General features: G+C 59.2%; 1 protein-coding gene across 1 annotated transcript in view; it reads left to right on the forward strand.

Annotated features, from left to right (window-relative positions):
- The first annotated feature begins 6,632 nt into the window (after window positions 1-6,632).
- The window catches only part of HDAC7 (histone deacetylase 7), a 71,081-nt gene continuing 58,827 nt past the window's right edge, over window positions 6,633-18,886 (forward strand). Inside the window, exon 1 of the mRNA XM_059871823.1 lies at window positions 6,633-6,801. Coding sequence (XP_059727806.1) covers window positions 6,783-6,801 — 19 coding nt within the window. The 5' untranslated portion in view covers window positions 6,633-6,782. The remainder of the gene's footprint in view (window positions 6,802-18,886) is intronic.

Raw genomic sequence — 18,886 nt, forward strand, 5'->3', positions numbered from 1 at the left:
GAGGGATCAGGGGTGTTGTACCAGGGCAGTCCTTGCTGCCAGGCAGGGGGAGGCCTGCCTTCCTGGCAGAGTCAGGCAGAGGGGAGCCACCCTGGCTGCTGCCCGCAGGAGGCTCCTTGCTGCTCCCATTCCAGCCCTGGAAGCAGGAGAATCCCCGTGTTCCCCATCCAGGCGGTGTGGGGACAGAGAACCCCATCAGTGAGGGGTTTTTCATCGTGTGGGATTGTTTCCTTCTCTCCACCACACAGCGTTGCTCTCCCTTCCACAGGAACAGCTCCAGCTGCTGCTTTTATTGCAGGACCTGAGTGCAGGGACAAAGACTCTTCTGCACCAAGGGTGATGCTGGGGGGTCTGCAGGGGGGAGCCAGGGTCTGACAGGAGACTGCAGAGCCTGCTGTGAGCAGCTAATGAGCCTGGAAACCCTGCCAGCCTCGGGCACAGAGAGCTGAGCAAAGTGAGTGGAAAGCAGGCAGGGAGTGACTAGAAAGGCCGTGCCCAGCACCTGGGGGATGTTCAGCCTCTCTCTCCCACTGCCAAGGGCCCTTCCCCAGGTGGCTTTGCCTTCCCTCAGCCTGATTTGCAGAGCGCTCAGGATTCCAACAAATCTGTAAAACTGGATCCTTCCCTCGCCCAGCCCACTCTTCCTTCAGCCCTTATCTGCCCTTACCTGTCTCCACTAGGTCGCTTTAAAAGTCCCAGACACTTCCTTCCTTTGTTTGTCTTGGCCTGAAAGGGAAATGTCTTGTGTGTCAAAGGTTTAGTGCAAATTCCTGCCCGAGCTCTTTACTACCTCTGGCCTTGGCAAATCAAACTCCTTCTCCCAACTGGGGGTTTGCAGAGTGAATCAGATTCTCTCCTCACATTCTCCCTCTCCTGCCTGCACGTGGGATTGAGATGGAGCAGCAAATCAAGGGGTTAAATCCCTCCAGGCTGCTGCAAATTTGGGATGGAAAAGAAGTTCAGGGTTTCAAATGTGTTTGCACAGAGCCAGAATTTCTCAGGGCTGTGCCATGGTCACAGCTCTCCTTTCTCTTTGGGAAAATCCCCTGGGCCTCGAGACCCAAAGCAGGACAGGGGCACAGCCTTGCTGAGCTCTGCCGGGACTCTGAGGAAGGATTTCTCCATGGAAAGGTGGCCAGGCCTTGGCAGGGGCTGCCCAGGGGGGTTTGGGGTGCCCATCCCTGGAGGTGGCACTCAGAGCTCTGGGCTGGTGACAAGGTGGGTGCTGGGCACAGCCTGGGTGGGCTCTGGGCTGGTGACTGGGTGGGCTCTGGGCACAGCCTGGGTGGGCTCTGGGCACAGCCTGGGTGGGCGCTGGGCTGGTGACTGGGTGGGCGCTGGGCACAGCCTGGGTGGGCTCTGGGCACAGGTTGGACTCGATGATCCCTCAGAGCTTTTCCATCCTCAGGGATTCTGGAGTTCTGTGACCTCAGTGCTCTGTCCCCAGGGCACAGGGAGGGACGCTGACCGTCCCTGGCACCCTGGAAGAGTGGGAACCGTGGTGAGGCTGAGACCCTTGCACAGAGGGGATCTGACCCCCCGTTCCACGGCAGCCCCTTGCCCTGCTTGGCTGGGAGGCGAAGGAGGAGCTGCAGCCCCTGGAGGAGCGCTGGAGGCAGCAGGTGCAGCACCAGAGCCTGGGGCTGGGGCTGGGCTGGGTCACCACAAGCAGGAGCTGCTTCAGTTGGAGCCCCTTCCTCTGCAGGTGAGCACCTTGATGTCAGCCCCCGGGCTCCCGTGCGGTCGCTCCCACCTGACTGTGGCAGAGCTGGGGCTGGCAGCTGCTGAAACCACAGCCCGGGGGAAGCCAGCTCCTGAGAGAGCAAAACAAACCTGCCAGGCCCTTCCCACCCAAACCCCTGGGCAAACAGGAAACTCCTGCAAGGCTGCAAGGGCAAGGCTGCAGGCCCCAGGACTGGACCCCAGGCCCCTGTGGGTGATTTCCAGGTCAACTCTGGGGTTTACCCGGCCAGCTGATGCACTGGCATGCCTAGCCAAAGCAGGGCATCAGCTGGGCACTGGCATTGCCTCCCCGAGCTCTGCCTCCAGATGAAACGTTAAACTGCTGCAGCAGCTGCCCCAGCAGTGCCTCAGGTGCTGCTGCTGCCGTTAGAGCCACCAGGAAAACGGGGGAAGAGCCAAGAGAAGGGTTCAGCCCTGGTTTCCTCCATGCCAGGGCCACTCTGCCTGCTACCAGGGCTTCAGAGCAAGTCCCGTTCCCTGTCCTCCCCCACAATGCCCCTTCCAGCTCTGAGCTCCTCCAGGAACTGGAGCAAATCAGAACCCCAGGATGGTTTGGGTTGGAGGGGCCCTCGAGCCCATCTCGCTCCATGTCCCTGCCACGGACAGGGACAGCCCCACCTTGCCTGGTGTACCCCTCTTTGCCAGCTCCAGAAGGAGCCAGGATGAGGAAGAGCAGCCTCTCCTGCTGCTCCGTGCCAGGATCTGTGCCTGGAGGGGGCAGGAAGAGGCCTCTGATCTCAGCAAGGCTCCTCCACCTTTCTCCACCTCTGTTTCTCCACCTGGTCCTGTCCTGCCCTCCCTCAGCACACGAGAATGCTCAGAGTGTTTCACCAGCACTGCTCAAAGCTTTTCCTTGCTGAAATTCCCAGAACCAGCCTGGAGCTCCCTTGGCTCAGCACCTGCCCGGCGGTGACATTTAATCCATCTGTGGTGATTTGGGACTGTCACAAAGGCACAGCAGGACCTTGTTGATGGCAATGCAAGAGCAAACAGCCCCTTCTGTGGCTGCTCCTGCCGAGCCCAGCCCGAGCTGCTCCTGGCTCTGCCAGGCTGAGCAGGAGCCAAGAGCCACCACGGGACACGGGGGATGATGGATGGCAAGAGTGGCTGGGAAATTTCTCATACATTTCCTGCAAGGTTTGAAGTCAGTCCTCCCTGTATGACACCTCATCCCTCCTCTTCACAGCTGCTTCTCATTTTCCAGCCATAGTCGTCCTGTTTTCTTAGTTTTTTGTTTTTATTTTTTTTCAGTTCATTTTTGGGAAGGTGGGGGGCTGTGTTTAACAGCTGCACACAATTCCCCCCCGGCCATGCCTGCACCCATCACTAAATATAGCCTCAGACAGGCCAAACAAATGAGCAGGGCTGGGGTTAATAATCATCACATGGAGTTCAGCTGTCTCTGAACTGTGATTTACTGGGACCCAGGCCAGGCAAGATCCTCCTCACGCCCTCGCTGCAGAGTCGTCCGCAGGGAGCAGCCCCTTCAAAAGAGGAGAAATGGTTGGAAATGCCTTTTCTGCAGCTGGAACTTGAGATGGGAAATGGCTCGAGCAGATTTGCTGCTGGGTGAGGTCTCCAGGGCGGGGCTGGGCTGGATGCTGGTGGTGCCTCCTCCATCCTTGGAAGCTCAGAGCTGGGAGAATTCCAGGTGAGTTTAACCTGCCCGTGCTCCCCTCTGGGGCTCCTGAATGAGCAGGGGCACATCCCTGAGCCAGGAATGTGTGCCAGGGTTCTCCTGGTGCATCCCACTGGGAAGGTCTCTGGGGTCAGAGGTGTGGGGGGCACGGATGGCTCCTATCCCAGCCCTTCTTGGTCTTTGTCACATGGGCAGAGACTGGGGACACTGAGAGCCCCCAGGGGTGGACACCTCTGTTCCCCGCTCACTCCCAACACTGGTGTGCAGCCCCTGCAGAGCTTCAGTTGTGCCCCCAGCCCAGGCTGGGCCAGGCTGCAGCCCCCAGAGCCTCGAGCAGGGGCCAGGGCAGGGCTCTGGGGGCTGGCCCACCCCAGTGCTGCCCCTGGGTGCACGAACACGCCCTGCAGTGGCTGGCAGGAGGCCACGGTGCCACACGTGTGGCACTGCCAGCCTGGCCAGACACGCAGGCTCTGGGTCTCTCCCAGGTCACCTCCCGGCCCCTCGGGGTATTTTTAGCAGCCATAACTCTTCCCCTCCTGCAGACACAAACCTGCTCCTTCCCTGCCTTCTATGGAGAGCTGTGGCTGCAGGCAGCTCCCCTTGCCTGCCTCGGGCATCTGCTGCCCAGGCTGCTGCTGCTGCAGCCCTCAGCCTGCTCTGCTCTGTGTCTGGGGCACTGCTGGCAGCTCCCTTCTCCCGGCCAGGGAGGGGATCTCAGGGCTGTGGGAGCCGAGACTGGGCTTTGTCAGCACGTGGGACAGCTCTGAGCAGGCTCAGGACCCTGGGACACAGCAGCACAGCTTGGTCCTCGCGCCTGGACCGGGAGGGAGGAGGTCCTGGAGGAGATATGGGCATCGGGGTTTTCAGCAGAGCTCAGACTGTTACCCCAAGGTTTTCCAAAACCTGTCTGCCCCTTTGTGCTCCTAAACACCATCCGGGACCTGCTGTGGCCTCGTTGGAGACAGAAATAGCAGCCTGGGCTTCCCACCTGCTCATCACAGAATGGTTTGGGTTGGAAGGGCCCTGAAGGCCCATCCAGTCCCACCTTCCCAGGTGAGCTCTCCTGGTCTCTTCACCTTTGAAACACAAAGATTTTCATCTTTCACCCTCTTTCTTCCTCCTGGGAGACTTTGGTCAGCCATCTGAATCAGCCAGGCTTGCCTCACTTCCTCAGGTCTGGAAATGTCTCCTTGTTGGGCAGGGCAGTGTCTCTTATCTGCTCCTGGCCTTTGAGCAGCTCCTGCCTCTCCTTACACCTAACGTGCAAATGATGCAAAGGTCCAACTAGGCTAAAGTTTGTAGCTCCTGACAGGAGCTGGCTCAGCCCAGGAGAGGAGTGACCCAGCCTGGGCACTCAGTCCCGCGTGGCTGGTGGCCAAACTCCCTCCTCAGCACATCTTGCCCACGGCCATTGCCTTTCCCCTCAGATCTTTCCCTGGGATCTTTATTTTATCTTTTTTTCCCTCCTGTTTCAGAATACCAGGTTCTTTTATCTGAGAACAGTGTCATAGAAATGCCATCAAAAATTTTTTTCACCCGTGGGACTTCTGCAGGGCTGGCATCCCTTGGCTTCTGGAGGTGGGAGAGGGATGGCCACGGTCCTCCTTTCCCACTGCCATTGTTCCCACTGGCATGAAAGGACAACCAGTGCTTGGGCTGGAGATGGCCAGGACAGGTTGACTGCGATTCTGCAGCCCAGGAGCAGGGCAGGGAGCCAGCTCCTCTCCCAGGAGAGTTTCTGTGCTCTCTGCACAAAGCAGGGCAGCCTCGGCGGACGAGGTGGAGTCTGTCCCTCTGGAGGGCTCCCGGGAGGATCCTCCTGGCTGCTGGAGATTTTCCTTCCCTCAGACAGAGGCAAAACCTGCAGCCAGCCCCACATGAGGCCAACAGGCCTGGGAGGGCTGGGTGAGGCAGGAAGAGCATCACCCTCTCCTCCTGGAGCTGAACCCTGAAGGTCCCTCAGCAAGGTGAGGGCTACACCCTTGGAAAGGTTTTGGGGGTGGGAATTCCCGGTGGAAGGAGCCACCTCCTGGAAGGACTCAGGCTTGCAAGCACTGCAGGACAGTCCCTTGGTTTCCTCCCTCTCTCCTGCTTTCCTTCTTGCCCATCATCCTCATGAGCTCTTCCAGGTTGTGCTCCCACCGTGAGAGCAAAGCTCAGAGCTGTGGCCCCAAGTCCTGTCAGGTCCAGCAGATGCTGCTGTGTCCCTGTCCCTGTCCCTCGGCATGTCAGATCCAGCAGATGCTGCTGTGTCCCTGTCCCTGTCCCTCGGCATGTCAGATCCAGCAGATGCTGCTGGGCCGAGATTTTGCTGTCTTGGGTGGGAGTTCCCATCTTGGGCTGAACCCCAGGACTGTCAGATGAAGAAACAGCACTTTTCTGACTCGGAAATCCCAAAGCTCGTGTCTGGAAGTTGTGTTTCACGGGCTGAGCTCTGTCCCTGGCTGTGCCCTGGGATGGGGCTTGGAGTAACCTGATTTAATGGGAGGTGTCCCTGCCCAGGGCAGCGGTGGAACCAGCTGAGCTTTAAGGCCCCTTCCAACCCAAACCACTCCGGGATTTTGTGTCTGGACGTTTTATTCCTCTCATTTCCCACCTGTTCTCTCAGGCTGCCCCGTTTCCCTTCGTTTCTCACCGAGCAGCACAATTCCCTTCCCTCTGGGGCCGGCCGCGCTGGGTTAATGCCGCCGTCACCGGGTGTCAGCGCGGCACAGCCGCTTAACCCTCTCCGCGATGGGAAACACAAGAGGAAGAACCGAATTCTGTGCCGGTGACACTTTCTCCCGGCCAACAAACAAAAGTTTTACGAGCTGAACCCTCTGGATGCTGCATTCCAGCTTGGTAACATTTCGGTAACACATTGCAAACGTTTGACTCATAGAAACTTGGACGGCTGCAGCCGGGGGAGGGGGAAGAGCGTCACATTCCCATTCCCGGGCAGGGTTTGGTTGTCGGATTTTTTTTTTTTTTAAAGAACTGAAACTTCTCTCTGTTTAATGAAAAAAAAGTGTTTGAGCCTGACGATTTCCACCGGCGCTCTCATTGTGTTTGGGAGAGAGGGGCTGGGGGGGAGGGCTCTGCTGCCAAGGGAGGGACCCGGGGCAGCTGAACTCGCTTTTCTTCTGCAAGTTTTTTCGTTCTTTTTTTTTTTTTTTTTTTTCTCCCTCTGTGTTCCCAGGGCAGGGTTGGCTTTCTAGGTTTGATAAAGCATTTCCTTCCATTGTCATTCTATACGGCCTCTGGGCCCTGCGCTCGGTCCCTCCCCTTTGCCGTCCCCTCTCTTTCTCTCTCTCTCTCTTCCTGAACTTTAGTGAATCTTGAGATATAAAGAAAGCAGCTGCCTCCCTTAAGCACAGCTTGAACAATGAGACCTCCTCTCCAAGGGCTTTAATTCCTCTGGATGCAAGGACAAAGCCAGGGTGAGTAGCCGCTGGTGGCTCCGCCGGTGCCCGCATCGGCCGCTCCCGGTGTCCGTGCCCGCAGCGCCGGCTCCTCCCGCCGTGCCCGGCTCCGGAGGGATCAGGTAGCGCAGGAGCAGGAGCTGCGAGTGTAAAATCCCCCCAGAGCCAGCCAGCGCCGCCCGGGGAGCGCTGCCGCTGTCCCCACGGCCGCTGTCCCCAGGGATGCTGCTCCCAGCAAACTCCCGCTGGAGCGGCTTCGCCACCCGGCCGTGCCCCTGGATTTGGGTCACCGCGGGCTCCCCGCCGCGTGAGACCGGCCAAAACCTGGCTCTGGGCAAGGTGGGAGGAATCCTGACCTCAAAGGCAAAGAAAAACAAACATGATGCAATCAGGCGTGACCGAGCCGGGCTGCGGGAGGAGATCCTCCCCGCGCTCCGGGGGATGCTGGGCTGGGATTTGGGAAGGCGCTGAGGGGGAGACGCCTCGGGCTCCCTGCGGGTTCTGGGGTGCAGGAGGAAGGCAGGGGCGCCGCGTGTGCCGTGGGGTCTGGCTTTGCCCCGGGGATCTGCCTGGATCATCTCGTGCTCGAAAAGCGGGAGGCGAAATCCGGCACAGCTCGGCAGGAGCCTGGCGCGTGTTAATTCAGGGCATTCGCGACAAATGATGAAGCTGCTGCTGGGTGTGCATCTCCCAGGGCGGGATCCCACCCTTTACCCTCCCAGGAACCTGTAGCTGGTTCGCAGGGGGGCCGCGGTGTGCCGGGGGATGGCGCAGCCCGAGCGGGATGAGCCCCGGGCTGGAGAGGGAATTTCGTGCCCAGATGTTGATATCTGGTGCCCCCCCGCCTCTGATTTCTCCTCTTCATCCCGTGTGTCTCCGGTGTCTGCTGGCTGGGATAGAACATGATTCACAGGATCCTGGGCCTCGTAAACAGGGAATGATCAAACAAGGCATAAAAGAACATTTTTATGGCTCGTTAGGGCTTCACTAAGACCGTCTGGGGCTCTGGGTCGGTTCAGGTAGCTGCTGGAGCACAGCATGTTCTCGCAGTACAAATGTAAAACTTCTCCCGTGCTCTGCAGCACAAAGCTGCTCAAAACACGACTGGAAGTTCTTTAGGGGACCTGCAGAGCTCATGGTTTGTGCAAAGTCCTTAGAGAGCCTGTGCAGTCCGTCGTGGGGCAACTCAGGGTGGGTTTGGCAGAGTTTTGAGGTTTTCCCTTCATAAAATCCCATTTCTGGTCTAACTGGGACCAGTTCCTTCTGTCCCAGTGCAGCTGTGTTTGTTTGTGTCACTTGTTCTTGATCTCTGCTAAATCCAGCAATTTTGGGCAGCTCTCTGGTTTCTCTGACAACAGACAAGGTGTTGTGGGATTTAAGGTGAGTGTGACAGGTTGACTTTAAATTCCATGGACTAAGCTGAAGGACAGGGATAAAATTGGGCTTTAAAGCAGCAGAATGAGGTGGGTGAAATGAGCGTGTCCAGGTTTGTCACTGAACAGAGCTCAGGTCCACGGCTGGAGGAACCCTCCAAAACCCTTGTGCTCCTGCTGGGATGGGCATTTCTCCAGCAGGACCTGACTCGTGTCAATATAAATGTAGATGAACCCTTCAGATTTCGCAGAGCTTTTCAGAGGCAGAATTCCACTCCCTCGCTTTTCAGGAGGCAACAGGACCTTCACCACCACTGCAAGTCCCCCCAGCTCCGTGCCCTGGTCCCCCCTGGCAGCCTCCAGGAGCCCATCTGTGCTCCTGGCACTTGCACCATGAGGAGGTGGGCCAGCATTTCCACATTAACAATCAACTTTCCAGGGATGTTGCATGGATTTTCCAGCGAGGGGTGGAACAGCATCAGCCACGCTTGGATCCACCAGGCCGGGGCTGAGGTGCTGCAGGAGAAGGAGCAGAGTGGTCTGAGAAGCCTCAGATGAGTGTTCAGAGGGCAAACACCCACAGAGGTGCAGCAGCTCTGGTTCAAACCCTGTGCTGGTGCTTGAACCTCGGGTGCAGTCCCTGCTGGGCTCCCCGTCCCTGGGAACACTCGGGATCCCACCTGGGGGGGCTTCTTGGCATCTTGAAGGACTGCAGGGATTTTGTCACTCCCTGTCCTGGCTTTTCACCACTTTCCTGTGGTGAAGCTGAGCTTGGGGTTGTCCCCCGTGGGTGGGAAACTGGGACGAAGCCCTTGGAAACGGCCACGTGGAGTGGGGCTGAGGTGAGAGGAGGTGTCTGAGCTGCACAGGGACAGGAGGCCACAGCTGGACCCGATGGTCCTGGGGGCCTTTCCCAACCTAAATCATTCCATGACCTTATTTCCACCTGCCCCTCAGTCTGTCTCTTCTGGACAGACACAGCTTTGTGTTTGCATCATCAGGACGATGCGCTTTAAATAGCCATTAATTAGGCTTGGCTAATTCATCAGGAAGTTTACTTTCAAAGCAAGTAAAACCAGCGAGCAGCCGTAGAGCCAGGAAACAGGTAAGGTTATTTATTGCCCGAACAAACCAGGCAGGCAAGGCAGCAAAAATCACATCTGAGCTCAGCCTTTGGTGGTGGCTGCACCTGATGGGTCTCAGATCACCAGCAAACTGCTAAATAATGAGGTTTTGTGTGGTGGCCACACAGAAGGACCCTTGTGGCCACACGCATTCCCCATCCTTGGAACTGGCCGTGCAGGACATGCGGGGCTGTCGGTGGCTCTGGAATAGTTATTGCCTCAGTCTGGAGCTGGATCTGCTCTGCTGTTGTTTTGGCATCTTTCAAATGCAAAACTCACGGGAGCAGAATTCCTCGTGCCTGTAAAACCCATCCTGGGACAAACCTACAGCAGAGCCAGGTGGGGTTTGAGGGGCTGCACCCCTGGACTGAGGGGGGAGCAGAGGAGATGGAGCCTCGGGGGCCACCAGGTGCTGCCTGGGGCATGGGGAGATGCAAACACAGTGCCAGGACAACCTTGGCTTTTCCACCTCTTTCTTTCTGTGCTCACTTCCATGCTGGGAGGGCAGTTTTTCCCGCCAGACCAGATTGGGAAAGCCCAGAGCACTGGACACGTGGGGAAGGAGCAGTGCTGGAGCTCTGGGGCTCGGCCTGGGGGACCCCGGGATGGATGAAGGGATGGATGGATGGATGGATGGATGGATGGATGGAGGGATGGACATGGGGGTGGATCTGTGGATGGACGGACAGACAGACGTGCTCCTTCCCCCAACCCCCTTCCACATCCCTGGAGTGGCATCCCAGCCTGGAGGTGCCGGTCCCTCCCGCTGCCCGGGGAGGGGAGGCAGGGCCTTTTCAAGGTCACAAACCTCTCATTTTTGGCCGCGTTTCCGCGCGCTGGAGCCGGCCCAGGCTGGAGCTGTTGAAGCTTTCGGCCCTTTGTTTGTTTAATTGAAGTGCTGTTTGTTTTTGATCACGGGCATGAGATAGGCGCTTCCTCTGCAGGCAGGAAGCAGTGATTTCCTGTTCTGTCCCCGGCCAACTCTCACTGCGCAGGAAACCTCGCTCTGCTGAGTGGCCACTTTTCGTGCAGCATTTTCGGAAGGTTTTACGTGGTGTTGTTTGTTTTTTTCTCTTTTTTCTTTCTTTTTTTCCCTTCCCCTGTGAGCGGCGCTGGTGGTGCTGGGTCCCTGTGGGAAAGACGTGTGGAGAGCCTGGAGTCAGCGCTCGGCAGGCTGGGGATGCTGTTTGATGAAAATGGGTCCATGCAGCCTCAGATCTCTGGTTCTGCTGAGAAGTCGGTTGGTTCACCTTCAAGTGAACCCTTTTGGTGTGTTTTTTGGGGGCGCACTGCCCAGGAAGTTGTCTCTGTCCCAGGTCAAACCAATTCCCTGATGTCAGAGACTCAGGGCAGGACGAGCAGTTAAACCACACCTGGGTGAGTTAAACTCCTGCCAGCTCTGCCTGCTTGTGTCCTGGCCGTGCTGGAGGACCTTTAGGCAGAACTGGGGTTGTTCAGCCTGGAGAAGAGAAGGTTTGGGGTGACCCCATTGTGGCCTTGCAGTCCCTGAAGGAGCTGCAGGAGAGATGGAGAGAGACCTGGAGTGCAGGACAGGGGAGAATGGCTTTCAGCTGCCAGAGGGCAGGGTTAGAGGGGTCTGGGGAAGGAATTCCTCCCTGTGAGGGCTGTAAGGCCCTGGCACAGGGTGCCCTGGCACAGGACGTGGCTGCCCCATCCCTGGGAGCATTCAAAGCCAGGCTGGACAGGGCTTGGAGCAGCCTGGGGTGATGGGAGGTGTCCCTGCCGTGGCAGGGGTGGGCCAGGATGGTTTTTAAGGTCCCTTCCACCCACATGCCCAGGTCAGCCCCACAAACCACCCGAGAGGAGTCAGGGACGGGGTTTGAGCCGAGGTCCCATACCTGTGGAGGTGTTTCTGGGGTGGAAAAGGGACCCTGAGGTTTTCCTGTGGAATCCCAAAGAGGCAGAGCCGCGGCTCCTCGGCTGCTCCCAGCGTGGGCATGTTTCACTCAGCGTGTTTATCCTCCAGCAGCAAACCCAGACAGGCTCTCACTCAGCACCCTGCCCAGGGGTGAAGTGCTGCAGTATCAGATGGCTCCAGCCACAGGAAGCCAGGACAGACAGGACAGACAGACAGACAGACAGACACTGCAGCGCGAGAGCCGTGGGAGCCCCGGGGCAGCAGATGTGACCACGAGCAGAAAGAACTTCTCTGCCCGAGGTTTTAATTATCTGGCTGTTGTAAAGGGGCTCCCCTGTGGGGAGGGGGTTTGTAAGGGGAAGAAGCAGCGGCTGCAGGAACAAAGCAGGGAGGGGAAAGGCCGGGGAGGGGGGAGCAGAGCTGCTCGTAGCCCCCAGATCCTGCAAATGCCCTGCACCGAGAGGGGAGGGTCAGGAGAGGAGATGGTCAGAGGGCTTAGCCAGAGTTGTGCAAGAGCAGCTGGCTGGGGCCGTTTGGCTGCAGGAGGATGAAAGGGCTGGGGATGCTCAGAGGGAGGGCTGGGAGCTGCAGCAGGAGGGAGAGGGCTGGACACTCCGTGCAGCTGCTCCAGCCCCGCAGCAGTTGGGCCACCATTTGTGCTCGGAGCCATCCAAGGAAAACTTTGCCCGGGCTGCTCTCACGCAGCCCCAGCCCTGTGCAAGCGTGTCCCCCATCACCTCAGCCCCTCCCCTGCCCCACTCCTGGAGAGCTCCCCGTTCCCAAGGCCCCTCCGGATCATTGCACCTCGCTGACATCACCGCCGGTTGCCATGGAAAAGCCAGGTTGTCCAAAACACGACCCCTGGCCTCATCCCGTGTGTGTCAGGAAATGAAGGTTTTATGGCCCATCTCTGCCGCGGAGCAGAAAGAGCCGGGCAGGAGCCACAGCCCCGGCCCCGGCTGAGCCCCCCCGGCCCCGGCGGCTGGCCCGGGGCTCCTGCTGCAGGGCTCACAGCCTGCTTTGTGTCTCCTGAGCTGCTTCTGGCCCGGAACACCCCCGGAGAGGCAGCCTCCTCCTTTAAATTCCTCCCTGGCAGGGTGGGCAGGCCCTGGCACAGGTGCCCAGGGAAGCTGGGGCTGCCCCTGGATCCCTGGCAGTGCCCAAGGCCAGGCTGGACAGGGCTGGAGCAGCCTGGCACAGTGGGAGGTGTCCCTGTCCCTAGCAGGGGGTGAAATGGGAGCTTTCTGGTCCCTCCCCACCCAACCCATGCTGTGACTTTATGCATTTTGGGAGGAAGGGTCCCCAGGAGCTCACACTGGAGCAGTGGGAGAGCCAAACTCTGCTCACACCTGAGCTGGGGCTCACGCTGCCTTTGGAGGGACCGTGACGTGCAGGGAGAATATCCCAAAGATATTTGGGAGTCCTGGCCACAGAGATTTTCCTAAAGCTGTCCCAGCATGATGGAAGCAAAGGGCTCACAGGCCTTTGGTGTGGGGGCTTTGGGAAGGAAACCTCAGGTGTGGTCCCGTGGCAGGGAGGGGACGCTGCTGTTCCAGCAGCCTCTGTTTGGCAGGGTCAGGTTTGGGGGATGTGCTGGGAAATGGGGATTTGGAGCCCTTTGGTTTTTGTGTGGGCACGGGGGGTGCCTGCAGGGCTCGTTCTGGCCTGACTTTGGCTGAGAATTTGGCAGTGCCACGGCTGGATCACCCCGTGAGTGGCAGCAGGAGCCAGCTCGGGCTCCAGAGCAGGGCTGGCAGTGCCACCCTCCTGTCCCCACGGTGCCAACCGACCCTGCCCCCCTTGCCGTGGGTGTTTTGGGGTTAAAAATAGACTCCAGATTTCGGTTGGTAAAGGCGGAGGCAGGGAGCAGGAGCTGTTTATCAGTGCCAGGGTTTCCCCCGAGACGCTGAAATGACTCAGATAAGAGATGGGCACAACGTGCACGTCCCCCCCGAGCTGGTGCCAGGGCTGGGCTGTCCTGGATGTCACATCCCTGTGGGTGCTCCATGGAACTCTTGTTCCTGCCAGACTTGGATGCTCTGCAGCATCCTCCCCTCAGCCCCTTTTGGAAATGCTGCTCCCTGCTGTTAATCCTGTCCCAGCCCCAGAGCCATGAATGGTCCATGGAGGGGGAGGGAGCTGCAGGGCGTGGGCAGCATCCCCTGGGCAGCATCCTGAGCACACCAGGCAGGGCAGTGGGGCTGGGTGCTGCCAGCCCATCCTGGGCACGTTCTCGGGGTGCTGAGCCCTCTCTGCACCCAGGGCAGTGGGGCCGGGTGCTGCCAGCCCATCCTGGGCATGTTTTCGGGGTGCTGAGCCCTCTCTGCACCCAGGGCAGTGGGGCCGGGTGCTGCCAGCCCATCCTGGGCACGTTTTCGGGGTGCTGAGCCCTCTCTGCTCCCAGGGCAGTGGGGCCGGGTGCTGCCAGCCCATCCTGGGCACGTTTTCGGGGTGCTGAGCCCTCTCTGCTCCCAGGGCAGTGGGGCTGGGTGCTGCCAGCCCATCCTGGGCACGTTTTCGGGGTGCTGAGCCCTCTCTGCTCCCAGGGCAGTGGGGCCGGGTGCTGCCAGCCCATCCTGGGCACGTTTTCGGGGTGCTGAGCCCTCTCCTGCTCGCAGCAGCAGCAGCAGTTTCCTGTTTGACTCACACCTGACACAAGCCGGGGCCTCTCGCGCTGGGGAGCGACTGAATGGGGCTGTTTACAATTAGAGAACGTGGGATTCCCAGAAAGAGCCTCAGACCGGACGTCCTGAAGCGAAATGCCCCGGGCGTCAGCCGCTAAAAATAACCGCGGCAGAGCCGTCCCGATCCTGTCCCGATCCTGTCCCGCCCCCCGCCCGCTCGGACCCCGGGGCACAGCACCCAAATTCCGGCTTTCCATCCCCCTCCCCCCCCCGCCCCGGGCCGTTTTTGGCATAACTTGGTGCCCCCCGCGCTGGTGGATGCCCCTCGCAGGGATTTCTCTTGGTTTCTGTCTTATCTGTGGGAAGGCAAGGGTTAAAATGTGAATGACCGGAGTTTGGGCCAGAAGTGGCTGGTGGGAGTCGGGTGGGCTCGTTGGAGGGCTGGGGGTGGTGGGAAGTGAGGCAGGAGCAGCTGCTCAGGGACAGGGACAGGGACTTGGCAGCGCTGGAGCTGGTGGCCGGGTGGGCGCGTGTGTCAGGGCCAGCCCCAGGGAGGCTGAAATCTCCCAGGACCTGAGCCAGAGCTGGGGAAGGGGCTAAAGGCAGAGAATCACAGAGCCACAGGATGGTTTGGGCTGGGAGGAACCTTAAAGCTCATCCCATGCCCCCCCTGCCATGGCAGGGACATGTCCCCTGTCCCAGGGCGCTCCCAGCCCGGCCTTGGGCACTTCAGGAATGGAGCAGCCACAGATCCTCTGTGCCAGGGCCCTGCCACTCTCATATGGGGGAATTTCTTCCACATATCTTTCAAATATTTCAGGTTGGTCCCTGGTGCTCGGGGCAGGGCTCAGAAAGGGACCAGGCTCAGCCCGAGCTGAGCTTTGCTGCCCCCCAGCCCAGAGCTGGGCCCTGCTGCTTTTGTGCCTCTGCCTGTGCCTCGTGGGCTGGAGTGAGAGACAGAAGATGGGCGAGAGCAAAAGGGCACAGAAGGATCCTCCACAGCCAGCCCTGCAGCCCAGTGACCCCTTCCTGACAGAGATTTCGGAGGGCAGAGCTCCCGTTAAGGCCCTTATGCAATAGGTTGTTACCAGAGGAAGTTTCTCTTTAACCCCAGGCAGTTGGTGGTTGATTTATGTCCTGCAGCTTTAGATTTTCTAGGTTGCAGTGGTGTTGCATAAGAAGATAATTTGACCCCGCATTTCTTAAAACTCTTTTTTTTTTTTGTTGAGGATTGTCTCTTTCATCTGCCTCTCGTGTACCTGGAGATGCAAAACGAGGGACAATTCTATGGCTTGTCTTACCATGAGAGTGAATCCCTGACTTTCCCGAGGTGGGGATGGATTTGGGTGTTTCTTCACACCAGGACTAGACACTTTTCCTTGTGGGTTTTATGCCCAGAATAAGAGCAGCTCCATGGCTGTTTGTGCCTTTAATTTCTCCTGCTCCCTTCATGCACCAGCTTACTTTTGCTCTTAGGCAGTAAGCACAGCAGTGGGGAATACTCCAGGAATGGGATGCAGGGATGGCCTGCAGGGACAATTTGGAACCGTCTCAGCTGGTGTAGAGATCAGCCCTGGACTTGATGGCCCTGGGACCCTTCCAGTGCAGGTCTTTCCCGGGGAAGAGCTGTCCCTGAGTGATTTCATTTCATGGCAGGGGAGACAGACGGGTCTGGCAGCTTCCCTTGGTCTGTCTCCTGATTTGCCTTTTGCCTTGAACCTGAACTAAAAGTGATTTAGACTGAAAGCACACATCAGTGTTTGTGAACAGGGAGAAAGCCAATTTCCCCCAGCGTGGTGGGGGACAGCCGCGGCCCCAGGCCTGAACCACAGGGTCCTGCCAGCAGAAGGACCAGCCCAGGTTCTCCTCCTCCAGCAAGGAGAGCTGGGACGATTCCTGCTCTTGTCCAGCCTCCCCTGGTGCCCTGGGGACTCACCCTTGCAGAACTGGGGGACAGTGGGGCCCCTTTCTCCTTCCTTGTCTCAGGAATCTGAACCATTCCTGGTCTGGGTGGTGTCTGTGGGAAACCTGAGCTGAACTTCTCGAACTGAGGGATTTTTCCCATCCTGGGTGAGTGTGGGTGGCTCCGAGGCTGCTCCAATTTTAGCCTCCACACACCACCCAGATGTTAAACTGGGCATCTTCTGCATCTGCTCCCGGGACGTTCATTGTCCGGGAATCCCCGGGTGGCCGATTGTGCCAGCGGGAGCTTTCATGGAAACAGCTCATTTTCTTCTGTGGCAGCTCCAAGCGTTTGCAAAAAGCTGGTAGAGCCCCAGGAGCTTCTGGCAGCTTCATTTTATTTTGAAACCAGTCAGTCCCCAGCTGGGTGTGAGAGTAAAACGAAAGGATGCGAGATAAAGGCGCCGGTGCAGCGAGCGAGGGCAGCGCGCGCCAGGGCCCGTCATTCTGAAACCAGGCATGGAAACTGTGCCGAGGAGAAAAGCTCGAGAGCAGGGCTTGGCCCCCTCGCCACACACACCCCGAGCACGCCAGAGAGTGCCTCTGCCCGGGGACGGGCACGTGTGGCCACGGGACAGCGACGGGAGCCTCGAGGGCGGTGGCGGCTCCGACCGGGCCGATGAGCGGCGACAACAAAGGTACCGAGAATGGCCTGGCCTGTGCAGCTCCCTCATCCCACCACCCCCTGTGTCTCTGGGGGCTCCTGTCCTGTGCAGCTCCCTCATCCAACCACCTCCTGTGTCCAGGGGGCTCTGGGGGCTCCTGGCTGTGCAGCTCCCTCATCCAACCACCTCCTGTGTCCAGGGGGCTCTGGGGATTCCTGGCCTGTGCAGCTCCCTCATCCCACCACCTCCTGTGTCCAGGTGTCTCTGGGGGCTCTGGGGGCTCCTGACTGTGCAGCTCCCTCATCCCACCACCTCCTGTGTCCAGGTGTCTCTGGGGGCTCCTGGCCTGTGCAGCTCCCTCATCCAACCACCTCTTGTGTCTCTGGGGGCTCTGGGGGCTCCTGACTGTGCAGCTCCCTCATCCAACCACCTCCTGTGTCCAGGTGTCTCTGGGGGCTCCTGGCCTGTGCAGCTCCCTCATCCCACCACCTCCTGTGTCTCTGGGGGCTCTGGGGGCTCCTGCCTGTGCAGCTCCCTCATCCAACCACCTCCTGTGTCCAGGGGGCTCTGGGGGCTCCTGACTGTGCAGCTCCCTCATCCCACCACCTCCTGTGTCTCTGGGGGCTCTGGGGATTCCTGACTGTGCAGCTCCCTCATCCAACCACCTCCTGTGTCCAGGTGTCTCTGGGGGCTCCTGGCCTGTGCAGCTCCCTCATCCAACCACCTCCTGTGTCTCTAGGGATTCCTGTCCTGTGCAGCTCCCTCATCCAACCACCTCCTGTGTCCAGGGGGCTCTGGGGGCTCCTGGCTTGTGCAGCTCCCTCATCCAACCACCTCTTGTGTCTCTTGGGGGTCTCTCTATCCTCTGCCTTCTCCTGAGCATCCCTTTCCTCCTGCTCTCCATTGCTGCCAGGGGGTTTGGGCACCTCCAGGCCTGAGCTGCTCTGGAGGCCCAGGAGATGGGAGGTGGAGAGGAGTGAATGCTGTGGAGAAGAGGAGGCTCTGCTGGGTTGTTGGGGTGGTGGTCACTCCCTTTGCTGCCTGCCCGAGGGCCTGGGTGGCCTTTGCCAGGGGACAGGGGCACTGTGCCCGTGGCTCCCACACCAGGGGACCCAGACTGTGCCCTGCCCAGAGCACCCAGGGATGTAGGGACCTTCACTGCAGGAGGGTTTGGGTTGGAAGGGAGCTCACAGATCACCCAGGGATTTAGGGACCTTCACTGCAGGAGGGTTTGGGCTGGAAGGGAGCTCACAGAGCACCCAGGCATTTAGGGACCTTCACTGCAGGCGGGTTTGGGCTGGAAGGGAGCTCACAGAGCACCCAGGGATTTAGGGACCTTCACTGCAGGCGGGTTTGGGCTGGAAGGGAGCTCACAGAGCACCCAGGGATGTAGGGACCTTCACTGCAGGCGGGTTTGGGCTGGAAGGGAGCTCACAGAGCACCCAGGCATTTAGGGACCTTCACTGCAGGCGGGTTTGGGCTGGAAGGGAGCTCAAAGAGCACCCAGGGATTTAGGGACCTTCACTGCAGGAGGGTTTGGGCTGGAAGGGAGCTCACAGATCACCCAGGGATTTAGGGACCTTCACTGCAGGAGGGTTTGGGTTGGAAGGGACCTCACAGAGCACCCAGGGATTTAGGGACCTTCACTGCAGGCGGGTTTGGGTTGGAAGGGAGCTCACAGATCACCCAGTTCCACCTGCCATGGACCCGTTGTGTCCGGTCTGCACCCGTTGTCCCTGCTCTTGCCTGCACAGCCCAGTGTCCCCGTCCCCTCTGGTGACAATCCAGCCTTGGTGTTTCAGGCAGCTCTGAGATGCTCCGATGGGCAGTGACGGGCTGGCTTGGACATCTGGGTGACCCCAGGAAGGGGATGGGTGGCAGGGCAGGTGGCTGTTGCTCGTTGTCACCGCTGGTTTCTCAGCACACAGCCCGGGACAGTCTCCTCACCCACTGGGGCTGGGACGTGGGGGCATCTCTGCTTCCTTCATCCCAAGGCTTCTCCAGCTTTTGTCCCTTCTCCTGCCACCCCTGGCACTTCCTGGCTCTCTTTCTGTGGCTGGGTTGGGAAGTGCAGCTCCCAGCACCACGGCTCGGGGAGGGACACTGGCATGGAAGAACTGGTGGAGTTTTGTCCTATCTCAAAAGTGCTGAAACTGGTGAAACGCTCCCACACCCCCTCCTGGGAATTTCCAGCTAAACCCAACTGGTTTTGGTTCTCTGGACTGTTGAGAAAGCCGAGCTCAGGCTCGGGGGCCGTGGCTCAGAAACCAGGGTGGGAACTGGAGATTTGGCACCTTAGAGCTGAATCCCGTGACCTGCAGACCTCTGCCTGCAGGTGCCCGTGAGCTTTGAGGGCTGGCTTGGCAGCACAGCTCTGCTTTGAGCACCTCACCCCTGGTTTGAGGGACAGAGAGGGACGGGGAGGAGAGGGAAGGACACAGCACAAGAGCTGAGCCTGCCCTGGGATGCTCAGGGGGAGAAAGGGGAGGCACTTCATTGACTGTGACAGCAGAACCTTCAGTCCCAGGGTTCCTCC

Source organism: Haemorhous mexicanus, chromosome 33 (genome assembly GCF_027477595.1).
Source record: "Haemorhous mexicanus isolate bHaeMex1 chromosome 33, bHaeMex1.pri, whole genome shotgun sequence".
Taxonomy (NCBI): domain Eukaryota; kingdom Metazoa; phylum Chordata; class Aves; order Passeriformes; family Fringillidae; genus Haemorhous; species Haemorhous mexicanus.